Here is a 16,937-nt window from a genome sequence, read left to right on the forward strand (position 1 = left end):
GTATCGATCCTCCTTGGGCTGTGAAAGACGCTGAAAAGAAGGGGAGACTAACCATGGTGGGTGGCCGTCCAGGAACTAGAACAAGTGAACATGAGGCCCCAGTGTCAGGCCTAGAAATCTAAAGGGGAGGAAAGAGCGCGTGTCAAGGACGTGGGTCTGAAGTAAACAAGGCACTGACCGTTTAGGGATGAAGACGGCCTAGTGGGGGATGAAGCCTGGCAGGGTCTGTAAGCAGGACCGAACTGGAAAATTCTAGCGGAGCCGAAATGGTGACGGGCAAGCAGCTGGTATGCGGGAGTCAGTGTCCGTATGCGAGCAGGCATCGGAGAACGGGAGGGAGAGAAAGGGAGGGTGGTGAGAGGGAGGGGAAAAAAAGGTAGCTAGCTAATACCTGGACAAAATCGTGGTAATTCAGGTCCTAGGGGGCATTGAGTCGGTCATCAAAGTGGTTGGAAGCATGTGGGAGGAATGGAGGGTCATAAGACAAAGGCACGGGGAGAAGCATCGGGGGTGAAAAAGGAAAAAGAACACAGGCCGAGCAGTTCACTAGCCTGGAGAGTGGTTGGTTCCAGGGAGGCTGGATACCAGCGGGCAGCGGGTAGGTTTGCAGCCGATCAACGAAACGATCCGGCAGGGCGGTTCAATAACCCGGAGAGCAGTTAGTACCAGGGAGGCTAGAAATCAGCATGCAGCGGGTTGGGTAGCAGCCGATCCGCGGGTTGGGTAGCAGCCGATCCACGAGGGGATCGGGGCAGCAGAGAATCAATCTGAGGGAGAAGGGGGGTTTTCATTTGAAAGAAGGTGATCGATTGCATAAGAGGTAGCATAGGACAAGCGGTATCAAGGAGAAGCTGAGAGACATACCTCTGGGATTGAACTGGCAGTTCGACTTAGGTCCGGGCAATCATGACGTAGTCAGGGAAACCGCCCGAGTGCGGAAGTACCAGGGGAGGCGGCGGCGTGGCAACGTGACTCGAGGGAGCGGGATTGGACAATTGGGAGGGGGGTGGAGGGTGGGAGGCGGGAGCTAAGGGACGAATTGGAACGGGCTTGTAAGTGAAAGTGGGAGAGCGATATTAATGAAGTCAGAAGTTAGCGTTAATCGCTGTGGAATGTATTCGTTCAGTGTTGTACCAGTACACAACGTATTATGGTAAAAGAATCACAAAGGATGCTAAAGCCATTGGATATAATAATATGTTGTAAGTACATGTATGTCAGAGAGGATGAAAGTCACAGACAGTAGATGATACATGAATTACAATAAAATTGAGTACTTGGCAATTAGTTGTCAAGGTAAAAGTTAAAGAGACAACTATTAACAGCATTGCAATAAGACCCATGTATAGATGGAAAGATTAATCATGATTAGTATTTACTGGCGGTGGGGCATATGGTATATCGACAAATGAGCGATAGTACAGTCGAAAAACCAATTATTGATAGATACGTAGGGCTGGTCATAGACGGCAGAGAAGCATGATAGGTAGGAAATGAATATACGAGTGTTAGGGATTGGAGGGGACAGGTCCTGGTCAAGAGTAGTAATAGGAATTGATAAATCAGATAGCAATGGTACTATTCCACTCATCTATGGTATTGAGACCCCGGTTCACAGAGTCACAGTATGTCATCCATTTGCATTCGCATCGGTTGAGAAGGTTTTGGATGTCGCCTCCTCTAGCTGGTAAAGTGACCTGCTCTATAACTTGCCACCGGATGTCTGTGTCCTGGTGTTCCTTTTCCAAGTAGTGTGTGACCAGAGGGGCAGTGATAGTCTTGCAGTTGATGCGGATTTTATGCTGGATGATGCAGTTTTTTATCATCTGAGTGGTCTGACCCACGTTTAGGAGATCGCTCTCTGTAAAAGTATTGGAGTCGTGTAATCTCGCCTTGCACATAATCTTTCCTGTCCTGTGGATTTTGAAAGAAATCAATGCAGCAAGATCATTGATAGCTGTGTCTGCAGAGTATTGGGAACACTAAGATAGAATCTTATTTGTAAATATGCTTACAATATTTTCTGTACTTTAGATATTTGTGCTGTGTTGGAAATTGCTGTATCCTCTTCTTTCTTCAAAAGTTCTCAAAACGATTTTCTTGGAATTTCAGTTAGAAAATCTCTTTCAAAGAAGATCAAGTCCACTCTCTGGCACATGTAGCAGGCACTTAATAAGGATGTCTGTGAATGCAAACGTGACCCAGATCAATGCTGTATCACATAGAATATCAGTTGTCTAAATGTTCAAATTAAACTTGGTTTCGTTCTTCGCTTTTCCAATAGACCGCCCACAGGCACAGTTATGTTGCAAGGGGCTTATTTGTTGGGCACAAATGTCAATTTCTTGGGCACATTTGGCTTCACGCGGGTTTCTGCAGGTGCTCAAGGGGAGGGACAATCTTACTTCCTATCATTGATAAGTGGGCTAACAATTATAGCAGGTAAAGATGTCTTAGTGGTCAACTTTTTATTTTTTTATGTTAATGCCCTCCTGTATTAAAAACGTCTTTCTGTGATGCACTTTTGTTTCCTGCTCACTGTGTCCCTATATCTTTTCACCCCTGTAGGGTGGACTTTAGTGGGGTTATGGATAATGGCATTGACAGACAGAGTTTATGACAGACGTTCACTATCAAATGTACCTCGTTGCACATTTCGCAACCTCTGTGGGACTGTCTGATATATATTCTGCTTGGCAGCCATCTGAACTGGAATTTACATTCCACTCTACATTGCTTGGATGACAGAAATGGCCACCAGAGAGGATCAACACCCCATCAAGTTCCTCTGCATCGTCCAGGCTTCCACTCCAACAACCTCCAGAATCCGCCAACATCTGAAGAACCCGACTTTGCTTGTTCACCTCCACAGGATCACTTACCTCTAACTCCAGCTAGACTCCAAATGAAGAGCAAACCAAGAGGAGTTGGAGTTTACATCTACTTAGCATCCGCGCATGAATTGGGTTGAGTTACAAGATGCTTTAGGTTCTGAAAATCTGTTATCTGCCACTTTTACTAGCTGAATCACAACATTCATTGTTGATGGGTACTTCCAGCTTCAGGTTCCTCAACTTTCTTAATTTACCATTGACTGGATCTGGAATGGTTTCCTACAGTAGCTCCCATGTGCCGATAGGTGGTCCCTCGGACTCAGCATTGTCTGTATCCTGACTCCAGCTGTGAAAAGGCGTAGCCGTGTACAGCTGCACCCTGTTTTTTCCAGGCCCTTCAATGCAGATCCCAGATCCCAGTGTAGTTTTCGTCAGTGTTCACAGACTCCTAGATATATTTTACAAATGTCAGTAAGCTAGGGAGAAAAGATCTCCAAAGAAGACTAAAAGCTTTCAACTGTGCTACGTCTGCTGATAGCACATTTTGGTAATTGATTCACACAATGTGTACCTTTGGTGCTTAGGTTCCATGCATGACTCAAAGTCCCCCGGCAAGTGCTCCCTGATGCACTAAAGGGAAAGTGATCAAAGCTGTTCATCACCAAACACAAAATAATTTCTGTTAGATTTGAAGTCTGGAAACCTGCAGGTGTCCCCTATGGGTATGCCATTTGTTCTTTGGAGAAAAAGCTGACTCTGTCTTGGGGCTTTTGAAAGATAGCTGTACTGCAGCTTCCTCCTTAGGCTTATTGTCTCCAGACCGGCAACGTCACCAGCAGTACTGGGTATTCAGTGGCTCCTCTCGGGACCTCGCCTATAGTCAGAGGCAACCCTCCCAAGTTCTGCAACGGCACATGAAGCTCTTTTACTGCTCTATAGGATGAAGTGGTGGCCGTGTCCTTGGCCATCAGCAGGAGCAGCAGTCATCCTTTTCTTCTTCACCGACACCAGCCATGGCTGGCACCAATCCTCTCTGATTCCACCTCCGGTGGGCATCTGCATCCGGTAGGGGGCAAGATTTGTTTTTGACTGCCAAGCTGGGGTGCAGTTACCTTAGTCTCTTGGGTCTGGAGATTGTTCAAAATGGTTAAACCCTCCCTTTCTAGTTACCGACCTTAGGCAGATAATGCCACAATCCTTTCCAAGGTGGTGGAGACTGTGCTGACCAAACGGGCAATAGAGAGAGTCCCAGAGGCAGAGCAGGGAATAGGGTGCTGCTCTCTACTTCTTGGTGCCCAAGACCTGGGGTTTTTGATGGGTTACTTCGATAAGATATTTTCGTGTGCCCATCCTGCGGTTTCCACAGTAGCTTCCTCTGCTTCATTGTGGAGAATGGACATTTTCAATTTAGCGTCCTGTCCTTCGACCGTACTTCAGCACGATGGGTGTTCCCAAAGGTGGTGCAGTGCTCAAGTTCATCTTCACAAGTAGGGAGTACACGTGTTCCCCTACCTCGATGACAGTTGCCATTACTGCAACGAGCTGATGATGCAGACTTACTCAGTTAGTCTGTGGGGTTTTTCCTGTAAGGCACTACCCATAAACAGCACACTCATGCTGACTCTTCTGCTGTCGTAGCGACCGCGCCTTGTATTGAAGAGCTTTACTGTCAGTTTGTGGCCTCGCAGTAGGTGGCATGGATACCCACAGGCTCCTAAAGGGAAAGAGCCTGCAGGATATAAGTGACAGAAACATGATGCTCTTTAGTTTGACAACCCTTGTCTCACTTGTTGGTCATGGCAGTACACCTTCTTGTATTTTTGTTCACCCATTCTTTGATTATACTTTATGATGGCAATTTGGTTGAGGCCACATTCTGTCATTAGTATGTCCTTGTGGGACACACCGTCACCTGGGGTGTTTTCTAAAGTAGACCAAGTCTGAAAATGTCTTTTATGGTATGTTATTGGCACTTATAACATGCATAAGTACTCCAAGGAGTATCCCGGCACATGCCCAGAAGGTAGACTAACAGCTTGGGCGAGATTATCTGAAGAGAAATGTCTTCAGCTTCTCACTAAATGTGCTCGGGGCACGGACAGCTCGAAGCTTCACCGAAAGTTGATTTCCAGCCATAGCGTCCAGATAAAACAGGGAGCTGCCACCGGACCTCTGTTTGAGGGCTCTTGGAACAATCATCAGTAGCTTGTTAGAAGAACGAAGCTTTAACCACAAAAGAAAAGGGGTCAAAAATAGAACATAAAAAGTTTCCAAAAGTGGATGGAGGAAAAAGCACCATGCTTTTAAAACTGCCCTCACACACAGCAAGCTGTGTCACGCTTCATCATAGGGCCTACTAACACACCTCTGTGTTCACCCAACACTGGAGGTGGAGCAATAGGGAGGGGAAGACAATACAACATACAGTGAAAGGTTAGTGAGACCTCAAAGGTGAGAAGGTGGTGCAGAATCAGTGATGTTAAAAACTGGAACCTAGGGATCCTTATTACAATTTTAATATGAGGTCCCCGTCCAGGATTTACAAAGAAAAACGTGGATGCTAGGTAGAGGAACTATTTAGGAAATTCCACCTGCTCCTCACTGCAAAGGTGTCGACATGTTTCAGCCGGCAGGTGACAATGCCCCGGCTTTCTTCAGGACTCTCACCTCTGTGACCTTGAGTGACTCCCCTTTTCCCCCCGAAAAATTATTTGTAATGGAAAGGGAAAGATCACCTTACAATAAGAGCCCTTCGCTTTGTGAAGGGGAACAGAGTTTATTTTATTCAAAAACTCGAAATGGCGGGGGAAGGGGGCAGCCTCCTATTAGCACTCTTGCTTACGAGATAAACTACCAGCACACCCAGTTGGCTCTCCTCACCGCTGCGTAGTAGAAGAACGAAGCTGCCAGGCTGGAGAGTAGAAACCAAATCTGGATTGAAGGTAGGCCGGGCCATGGCCATGTAACACAGAGTGAACAAGGGCCTTGAACTTCACCCTCGCACCCACTGGCAGCCAGTGCAGATCGCGAAGATGTGACCTAACGTTTCCCGCTTAGGAAGGTTGAGCAAGAGTCTGACCGCGGCATTCTGGATGACCTGCAGTTTATGAAGCAGGTAGACGGGCGACCGACATAAAGAGCGTTGGCATAATCTATGCGGGAGGTAATCAAGGCTTGAATGACAGTTTTCCAAGCGTTAATGGGGAGCAGTAGGAGGGACTTTATAAGTGACTTCAAAATGCCAAAATATAAGCCCAATAGCCTTTTGATCTGAGGACCAAAACAACGTTTCTCATCAAACCATATGCCCGTTTTTTTTTGTACCGGAACGTCATGCGGAGAAGGCAAAGGGGGCTCATCTGGCCAGGAACGCCAGAGCTGAGAGGGACAGGTCCCGAAAAGGAGAATCTCTGTCTTGTCCACGTTGTATTTTAGTTGTGCTTCTGCCAGCCAATGAAAAACTGCAGGGAGACAGACCTTAGCCTCAGAAAGGTCAGCCTCTCTGTATTTGTCTTAAACAACAAGAGAGGGGTCCACCTTACACAAAGGGACTTACACAAAGGGATAGGACGCCAATTGACAAATAATCACAAACAACAATTCCCATTGTGTGCGTTTGGAAAAGCCAATAATAAATCATACACCATTCATCCTAAAATACCAATAGCACCATAGAGTGCTGACCGTTTACAAAAATCAAATATATGAATGTTTATTCTGTAAAATCAGTTTAAAAAGTCATATAAAGAGCGCACATAATAAAGAGAGTATTTCAAGATAAAATAACTGTCTAAATAGAGAGCCACATCAAAATTTCACAAAGATCATACACATTGTTACAAAAATCACAGTAAATGAACATGAGAGAATATCATAGACATTCATTTTTTGTCATTGTTACATACTAATCACAAAGAAACTCATTGGTCAAACAACTATCTTGTACAGTCTCTTGTTTGGCCAAGATAGGGTTGGTCCCTGTTTGGGACTGTCAGGAAAAAGCGTGGCTGCACCGAACAGAAAAACATATATAATTAAAGATGAGCAACGCAGAGTTCCAGTGATGGTTTTCACTGAGGGGTTCTGAATGAAATGTAAAACTACGAGTGGGAAGCTCGAGTTGTCTCTGATGTCATTCAGAACTTTGAAGTGAAAAACATCCCCGGAACTCGCAGTTACCTATTTATAATGTTATATTACGCATGTCCCCCATAATCATCTGTCCTGCTTATAACTGTTAGGCCGAGGCAAAGAATAAGGGGGAGCAGGACATAATATGTTGTCTCCTCCTTGTCCCAAATGTGAGTGTCTGCTGTCATTGAGCTTCGTATTTTACCACTGCTGACCCCTTTCTTAACACGCTCTGATTAATATTTTAAATAGCTGTATCTCAGCGCTTTTAAAGTGTACTTTGTGTCTGTATTTTTAAAATCCATCTTCGCCCTTAGCCTGTGCCCAAATTTATTTGCTTGCCTCATTTGCACTTATTGCTCTTTGCACATTTAGCGTTTTTGCACATTCCCCCTTCCTAGTCCGACTGTGACGGTGTCAGCGCTCGACCCCGGCGGTACCCGGAAGTTAGGCGGGACCGCATTGCACTCGGGGTTGGCGCTCTAGTGTTTTCTCGGCCGACCCTTCATAACGCCATGATTAGACGAGCGCGCAGCGGCCGCGCGCAGCGGGCGCGCCGTCTGTGCGCCGACGGAGCCCCAAAGGAGGGCCCGTCTGTGCCCGTCCGTGTCCCGGACGGGCCTAGGGCCAGTGCTCCTGCCTGCCTCCCACGGACTCCACAACGTGCTCCCCTAAGGTATTCTTCCGAACAGTTAGTTGCCCTGAATACTGCTAGATGTGGTGCTGATAGTCCATGGGATGTGTCAGATAGCCTGTTGCGCATTTGCTCCTCATGTGAATTCTGCTTTGTGTCCTCGCCGTGCCCTTTGGATCAGGCGAAGACTAACCCGACGGCTATTAAAGCAGGGCTCATTAATGCCAGGTCTCTGGTGAAACACGCTGCTGATGTGTTCGAGATTTTAGATGAGAATCAGCTTGATCTCTTCTTTATCACAGAGACATGGCTTACGGAGTCCTGCGCTCCGGTGGTGGAGTTTGCAATACCCCGTGGTTTCAGGATCACCAGGGCTGACCGCTCGACAGGTAGAGGGGGCGGCCTTGCTGTGATTTATAGGGACCAATGGGCTTTTGCGATCGAACCTCAAGACCCCTTGGGGGAGGCGGAGCTGATCCATTTTTCTGTGGTGCTTACCCCTCACTTCACCTTGGGAGGTACCCTCCTATACCGCCCTCCGGGCCATGTAGGTAGTTTTGTTGGGGGGCTGGAGGAGGTCATTGTTCCGCGCGCCTTGAAATTCACATGGTATCTCCTTTTGGGTGATTTTAATATACACGTTGACTTGTGCGACTCTAACGAGGCCATCCTCTTAGGTGAAGCTCTATCTATGGCTCACCTTACTCAATGGGTTGATACCCCAACTCATGAGGCTGGTCATCTTCTAGATCTGGTGTGTTCTAATGTTGAGATCACCATGACTCCCCCGGAAAGGGTTACCTGGTCAGACCATGCTCTGATTCAGTTCGCTTGGTCCCTGAATAGAGATGAGGGCAGGGGGAATCCCCCTCAGGCTCATTCTCAGCGGATCAATTTGGCTACTCTCTCAGACTCCCTTGCCCAAAACCGTCCAGCTCTGCCGTTGGAGATCGATTCCGTGGTCAGTGTCTTCAACTCCTGGGTGGAACAAGGGTCGGTCATGCCTACTAACAGGGGTCGGATCAAGAGGATTAGGTCCACTCCCTCTAAACCCTGGTTCACCCACTCCTTGCGGGAACTTAAATCTGGCTGTAAAAAACTGGAGAGGGTATGGCGTCAAGCCTATCTACCTGAGACTAAGAGCAGGTTGCGTACAGCACAGAAGGAATACAATGTGGCGATCAGGGCCGCCAAGAGCAGTTACTTCGCTGGGAGGATTGAGAAAGCGGATAATAATGGCAAATAAATCTTTGCCATAGTTCAGAGCTTTCTATCTCCATGTGCTGCGCTTCCCGTGTTACCTTCTTCCGATCTCTGGTGTGAAGAACTTTCGTTTTTTTTTTTACGATAAAATCGCTAAAATCCAAGCTGACTTACAGAGGGTGTGTGGCAATTTTCAGTCTCTACCGGTCCCTCCATCTCTAAAGTTGTCTCAAACCAGCGCCCAATTTACGAACTTCAATCCAGCCACACAATCGGATGTTCTGGCAGTCCTTGAATCTCTGAAATCGGGATTGCTTTCGGACCCCTGCCCGGCGAGGGTGCTAGAGGGGGTGGCGAACATTGTTTGCCAGGAGGCTACTCAGATTGTGAACCTCTCTCTCTCCTCTGCCACTGTCCCTTCTTGCTGGAAGCAAGCCAAACTTCTTCCACTTTTGAAAAAGGTAGGGCTGGATCCATCGGCCACCTCTAGTTATCGTCCCATCTCGCTGCTTCCTGCGCTCGCGAAAGTCGGCGAGAAGATTGTATTCAGACAACTGGATCATTTCATCGAATCCTCTCAGGCCCTTCACCCAGCTCAATCTGGATTTAGGGCGGCTTTTAGCACAGAAACGGCGCTGGTGGAGGTGTCTGAGGCCATCCGGGAGTGTCTTGATGGGGGCGGCAGAGCGGTCCTGATTTTGTTGGACCTCTCTGCCGCCTTCGACACGGTGCCCCATGCTCTGCTCTTGGCCAGGCTGGCGGAGGTGGGCATCTCTAGACGTGTCCTTTCCTGGCTTACCTCTTTCCTGACCAATAGGACGCAACAAGTGTGGATGCCGCCTTATGCCTCGCGGCCAAAGAATCTTAATACACGTGTGCCCCAGGGGTCCACATTGAGCCCCCTGCTGTTTAACATTTACATGACCCCCCTAATTCATCTGGCAGAGCAGCTGGGGGCCAAAATAATGGCCTACGCCGACGACACCCAGTTGTTGTTCACCTGGCCGAAGGACAATCTAGATACCTCGGTGGTGCGCTCGTGTCTGGCCCCACCCACAAATTAGGTCCGATGTATCTGCAAAAAAGGTTTGTCATGTATGTTCCCCGTCGCGCTCTTCGCTCTGCAAATTTGTACCAAATGACCATGCCCAAATTTAAGTATTCAAGACTGGGCGGTCAATCCATTTCTGTTCAGACTGCCAGGGCCTGGAACGCTCTCCCGCTGCATCTAAGAGCGTCTCCGACAATCTCTATGTTTAAGAAGGGGCTCAAAACACATTTGTTTAACATTACCATATAATCATTTTTCCTATGCGCATTTTTTTTCTGGATAACCTCACTCTTCGCGCCAGGATACTCTGTAGTAGCAGAGCGCGATATAAAAACATTTATAACATTTATAACATAACATAAATGTGAAAAAAGCAGCACTGTGCTGATGTAGCAACCGTGGGTCATACCAGTGAGTTACCAGATTTCGAATCTGTTGTAAGAGATAAGAGACTTCTTGTGGAAGCTATGCATTACAAAGTAATAACCCCCACACTCTAGGTGTAAACTTCCAGGGTGTATGATACATTTCTATTTCGTTTCTCGGAGACAAACTCCTGCACTGGGTGTTTGTTTTTGAAAACCAAACACTTCCTGTACTAGCACATTGAACCTTTGAAGTATACAAAAAGAAAGTGCTGGATGGAATGCTTTAACCCCTTCACTGCGGCGGCTATTCCGCCGCAGTGCTAAGGGGGTGGGGCGGCCGCGCGGCGGCCGCATGCTGGTGACGGAACCGCTCCGTCACCAGCCGCGGTTGAGCTGTGCTCATGACGAAGCGGTTCCGTCACGGCCCCGCCCGCTCAATGGAACGTCCAGCGCAGGCGCGGAATTCGCGCCGCGCAGGCGCGCCGAGCGGGCCGTGACGGAACCGCTCTGTCATCAGCACAGCGTGACCGCAGCTGATGACGGAGTGGTTCCGTCACCAGCAGGGGAGGGGTTAATAAATCCCAGGCACTGGTAAATACTTGGGGCTGCATCCCAGACTATCGTTATTTTACACACCATGCCACCTCACCTTGGACCCATCCACATGCAAATCAGCCTTGGCCCTGCTCCAATCAGGATAGTCCAGCTCGAACTGCCAGGCCAGGTCTCCCCTAAACTGAAACACAAGCAACCCAGGACTGGTTTCGACCTTAGTAAGGCTCATCAGTAGGGTATAACTTTGTTCTAGTGGCACAGTGTGCACAGGACCCACATATGGGCACCACACTGAATTAATCTCAGCCAGTGGTAATTTGTTTCTTTTGCCTCCCAGTCCATCGTTATTTTGCACACCATGGCGCCTCAATTTGGACCCAGTAATCCATTGGGAAATGTCCAGCCAGAACTGCCAAGCCAGGTCCTCACCTGAAATGGAACCCAAACAACCCAGGACTGGTTTCACCCTGATAGGAGCTCATCTGCCAGGTATAACCTCATTAAAGTGACACAGTGAGCATGAGACCCCGACTTTGCATACCCGTTGCTCTTAGGGCGTCAACCACAACAACAACAAGGTGATGGATGGAATGCTTGAATTAATCTCAGCCACTGGCAATCGCTCAAGCCGCATCCCAATCCATCGTTTTTCACCTATCATGTCTCTTGAGTTTGGGCCTAACCATATGCAAATCAGTCTTGATTCTGCTCAAATGAGAACAGTCCAGCCCAAACTGCCTGGTCAGGTCCTCCCTGAACCCCGACACAAGCAAACCAGGACTGGTTTTGCTCCTATTAGGGATCATGAGTATGGTATAGCTTTGATCCAGTGGCTCAATGTGCATGGGACCCACGTCTGGGCATACTCGTCCCACTTGGGGCATCCTTCTTAAGTATACATAAAAAACTGATGGATGGAATGCTTGAATTAATCTCAGCCACTGGTAATTCCTTGCTTTGGCATCCCAGTCCATTGTTATTTTGCAAACCATGCCACCTCAGTTTGGACCAAGCCATATGCATGTATGCATGGACTCTGCTCCAGCCTGAACTACCCTGGCCAGGTTCTCCCTGAACCGGAACACAAGCCAAACTACAATGTGTTCAGGGGAGCCACTGTGGCGGTGGCTTCTCTAAAGGTGAAGAGATCTTCACCTGGCTGGCAAAAAACTCTGAATGTATAGTCTGCCAGAGCAATGGAGTATATCCCTCTGCGTGAAACAGTCGGAACACCGTGGCCTCAGCCGGAACCACGCTTGCCTTAACCAAGCATACGCCTTAACCACGCATATGCGTAGTTAAGGCATATGTGCGGTCTAGTTGCTGGCTTGCTGGAGGAAGCAGGAAGAGGAAGGATTGGGAAAGATGCAGTAAGTGGGGTTTGGCGGAGGTGGGGGTAGTTTATATGGATTGTGGATTCGTTTTCAGGGATGGGGTCGGGTAGGTTTCACGGCTGTGGGGGGGTCAGGAGTTTTAGGGCTCAGGGCAGTGGACAGGAAAGGGGCAGTTTTCAGGCCAAGGGGGAAGTTGGACTGAGGCAGGGGGAGAGGTTTAAGGGGGTGGGGGCTGATTTTAGGGCTCAGGGATGGGGGCAGGAGTCGGAGTCGTTTTTTAGGGGGCTGAGTTTAAGGGCAGGGGACAGGAAAGAGGCAGTTTTAAGGCCCAGGGAGCAGTTGGGCTGGAGCAGGGGGATGTGGGGGTAGGGTTTAGGGGGTGGGTCCTGGTTGTAGAGCTCAGGGAGTGGGGCTGGGGCTTTGGTAGCTTTTAGGGGGTTGAGTTTTAGTGCACAGGGCAGGGGACAGGAAAGGAGCAGTTTTCAGGCCGTGGGGGCAGTTGGGCTAGGGCAGGGAGAAGGCGGGGTAGATTTTAAGGGTAGGGGGCTGGTTTTAGGGCTCAAGGAGGGGGCTTGCGGTCGGAGTCGTTTTTGGGGCCAGGGGGTTGGGTTTTTACGCTGAGGATAGGGCGTAGGGGGAATTTATAGGGCTCGGGCGGGTAGAATAGACTGCTGGAGGGCCTAATTTTAGGGCTCTGGGCAGAGGGGCAGGAGCGTGATCTTTACCACACATGTCCCTTTACCAATCATGTCTTAATTACCTCGAAACTGCATGGTAATGGCATGTGTGGTAAAGACGCGGTCGTGGTTAAGACCGCGTGGTTCAGGGTATGTGTTGTTTCATCACACAACCTCACACTGCTGCCCCAGCTAAAGGGAGTACAGCTCACCATACGCTAAATAATGTTCTAAGTTTTACAACGCGTAGTTGTACTGTTTTAGTATTTGAATTCATCCATGTGTCATGTTGGTGAATACATTCCTTTAAGCCTGACTTGTATTCACAGAAAAGATGACTAGCATCTGGCAAGAAAAATGTCAATTCCTTTTTAGATGCTTTGGGAAAATTGTGTTGTAGCCAAGGAGTTTGATATAAATGTAAAATAAATTCACATATTATTATTTTTTTACAGACATAAGGCTTACTTATTGAAAATGATGCAATTTACATATGCAGGACTTGAGTGTATTTCACACAGCCACAAAACTTTAATTTACATATTTGCAAAAAAGTTGAAGCTGCGCCTGTGTGGCTCACAGTTATTGCAGAACTTTGAGGGCCTTATTATGATGTCGGTCGGAGTTGCCTCTGACCAACACCGTGTGGGTCTCAAGACCGTCTGACCTTTGGTCGGCAGTCCCAACACCGCAATTACAATGCGACCGCACATGGTGCGGTCACATACTCCCATTTCTCAATGGGAGCTTGTGCCACAACCGTAACCCACCCGTAGCACAAACTCCCATAGAGAAATGGGAGATTGCGTTCATTCCTGCACTGCGTGGCAAGCACCTCAAGGTGCCTTCCTAACGGTGAAGGGATCAACAGGGGGCACCATTGGTGGCCCCTTGGCCCCCAACCGTAGGGCGCAAGGAGAAGGGGGCCCTGCTGGGGGCCCCCAAACCCTATTTCCGACAGGTGTTTGAAGAACTGTAGTCTTCATTCTCAGGGAATACTTACTAATAGAAAAAAGAACTTGGCACAGAAGCTGAAAATATGAAAAGACATCTTTATTAAATTTAATAAGTGAGGCCACGTCACACAGAAGCCGTAGCAACTGAATGAGGTAGTCTGAGGAGTACAGAGAACAGAGGCCTTATATATGCTCAGGGTTACAAAACTCAGAATAAAAGTAAGGGGCAGTCCTTGCTTTTGCAAGCATGCAAAATGCCTAACATGGACATGCAAGGTCTGCCAAACATTAGCCAATAGGACAAACACCCACTATTTACAATTGTCCAATCATAGGTATTATTACGCAAGGTATTGCATGACGACAAACCCACTTTTCAGTTGTCCGACCCACCATTAATTATACAGAAAAGCCCAACATTCCTTCTTACACAAGCCGGACAAACCCATAATAAAAGGACCACAACCCATATCATAAACAGACCATAAAAGAAGGAACAGAAAACATATAAGAAGCAGGATAAGGGGTGTGTGTGTGCATACCAAACTCTACAATGTCCTGTGCTTTGATCCTCAATCTTGATCAGCTACTGGGCAAGGAACTGGCCTAACAAGGTCAGCTTCAGGCAACGGGGTCAGTTCACTCAGGTCATTCAGAAGTCAGCTAAAGTGTACGTGTACTAAAGACTCGTTCGGCCGCAGTCATCGGCCTATGTGAGGGCAACCACAAAATGGCTGCTATACACAAAATGGAACCCAGGGTTCAGAACGAAATCCCCAAATACATAGTGAATCCATCGATCTAACATGACGCAATCACTCATACTTGTCGCACTCACTAGTTACGGTTTGCTACTATCAAATTCGTAACAAAACCATGACATTTATAAAGTGGCTTCAGAATTCACGGAACCTCATGTTCCGTGTCGGACAGCCCGACATGGAAAGCCTATCGGAACCTGAGCATCATAATCCCAACGGCGGAAACGCCATCCATTGGGATTACAGGCTGGTCTCTGTATGGCCGACGGGCTGACAGGCACCTTGAGCCCGTCGGAATCCAGCCGGAATGACTGGCCAGATTCAATTCTGACCGTCGAGATTGTAATTAGGCGGTTGGAAGTGAAACCGACGATGAGTGTCAGAAAGCAGACACTCATCGTAATCGGCCCCTAAGAATCTGCGAAGGTGAAGGAATCTTAACCCCTTCCATGCTGATGACGGCCCCCGGCCGTCATGCATCACGGTGGGAGTGTGCTGATGACGGCTGGGGGCCGTCATGAACCCGCCCACTCTTCAAAACGGCCGCACAGGCGCAGAATTGCGGCCGCGCCCAAGTGGTTAAAGGGCACCCCCATGAAAAAGGGAGTCACAGGAGTGCTCAAGGTAAAAGATGTTTACATTCACAGAATAGATGATTTTATGTGCATCCTCAAGGGGTCTCCGGTGCACGTGCAACATTTCCTGGACCACCTAAGTGGACCTACATCTTGGATTATGTGATGTGGGAGACATTTTCTAACCGAAAGAAAAATCAAACTTTTTGGGAACGGAGAAGTAGAATCTATTGGTAACCGTTTCGGCAAGAGAAGCAAAGAATAGAATAGAAATGAACTAAAACGTTCATATGTTTTGTGGCTATACAAGTGAACGTTATGTTATGCAGAAATTATGTGTGAGCTTGGTTTCGATGAAGTGCATCTAAACTTTACTTTCCCATACCCTTATTTCCACCATATGTAAATCACGCTTCTGAGGCAGGTGGAAAAGGTTCTGTTGTAGGTAATATTGTTATATCTTACTCAGATTTGCCTAAATTGCGCTTTTTGTCCCGAAACCATTGTGTACTGCTCCCACTGATTGTGCATCAGCCAAAAGGGAAAATGGTAGAATAAAATTAAATAAAAGATGCAGTTATAAAGCACATGGCTACCCGAAGGCATACCAGCGCTGGTAGCAGAATTGATTAGATGTTAAATATATATATTTTTATAATCCGCTTATGCCGGTTTGTTTTTGCACATTCATTTGAAAAAGTAGTACTTTTCTGCTGTAAAACATAATATATATATAAATAGATGCATTAACATGGCATTTGTTTTGCAGGCATTGATGGATACAGCCCTCACAAGAGTGGTCCTTCCAATGCCAATCCTGGTTCTACCTCCAGTAATAATGTCTCTGCTGGAAAAGTAAGTATGACAGGATGAGCGAAAAGGTGACTCGTGCACAGCAAACATAGTGAATTCTACATGACCACAGCAAGTATTTTAGAAACAGAAGTTTTTGTATCCGTCTTCTCAAAGGTCCTTGTCTTTAAATCCATATTCTTACAACCGAGAGAGATGGAGTTCCTATAATTTTACCAGTTCGGCATATCACACGAAAAAAAATAATATTCAGTTTAAATCATAATACATTTCAGAAAATGAATCCTAAATGGTATTACTTTTCTCCTACTTTGTCCCCAATATAAACATTTGGGAAATTATGACCTGTATTTCAATTTTTAATTTTGTATTTAGATACGAAGGCTCAGGTATTCTGCCAACATTTTAAACCCCTTTAATTTTGTGTTTTCTTCTACAAAACCAGCATAATTATCTCAGTTACATATCTCCAGTCGCTTTTTTGGGGGGGAGGGGTTCGAAAAACTCCCTTCCTGGAGAGAGGTTGAAAGAGTGTGATTGAGCATGGCCCAGATGGTTACAAGAGTGTCCCGTTATGCCATAGGTTGGCATTAATAAATATTACTTACAGGTTAGTTCGCAGGTGCACGGTAAAGAACCAACGGCAAATTATCAGTTTTCTGTACCTCGTAAGCGACAATTGGAACAAGCATCTGCAATTACAGACCCAGAGTAGTATCACCTTTTTAGTTTATAGATCTCGCCTGAGCCAGCGCGCATGCGCTGCTCTGTGAGGCTTCTACAATCGCTTTCAAGTCGGACCACATGCTTGTGCGTGTGCTTTTTTTTTTTTTTTGCTCACAGGCTATTGGCCTTTGTGTGCGTCTTTCTAAGAAAGACAGCATGTAATTTTGCCAAAGGTGGGTGCATGTCCCGCCTTCTCTCTCCCCTGGCCTAGGGAGCTCAGGAGCGAGCAGCAGCGTAGCCGGGTGCCAGCTACATACCTCGCAGCTTGTCATGTGTTTTGTTACCCGTGTCTCGCGGATTCATGACTAGAGGTGCTCTA

At 47.3% G+C, this 16,937-nt stretch overlaps 1 protein-coding gene across 2 annotated transcripts in view; it reads left to right on the forward strand.

The window, feature by feature from the left end:
* The window catches only part of SFXN5 (sideroflexin 5), a 1,158,373-nt gene that overhangs the window by 718,048 nt on the left and 423,388 nt on the right, over positions 1–16,937 (forward strand). For both annotated transcript variants that reach the window (XR_013606958.1, XM_078674489.1), the window contains exon 12: positions 15,849–15,934. Coding sequence is in view for 1 of the 2 variants with exons in the window: in XM_078674489.1 (XP_078530615.1) it covers positions 15,849–15,934 (86 nt within the window). In the remaining variant the exon portion in view is untranslated. The remainder of the gene's footprint in view (positions 1–15,848; positions 15,935–16,937) is intronic.

This window comes from Lissotriton helveticus, chromosome 2_1, assembly GCF_964261635.1.
Source record: "Lissotriton helveticus chromosome 2_1, aLisHel1.1, whole genome shotgun sequence".
In the NCBI taxonomy this organism is placed as follows: Eukaryota; Metazoa; Chordata; class Amphibia; order Caudata; family Salamandridae; genus Lissotriton; species Lissotriton helveticus.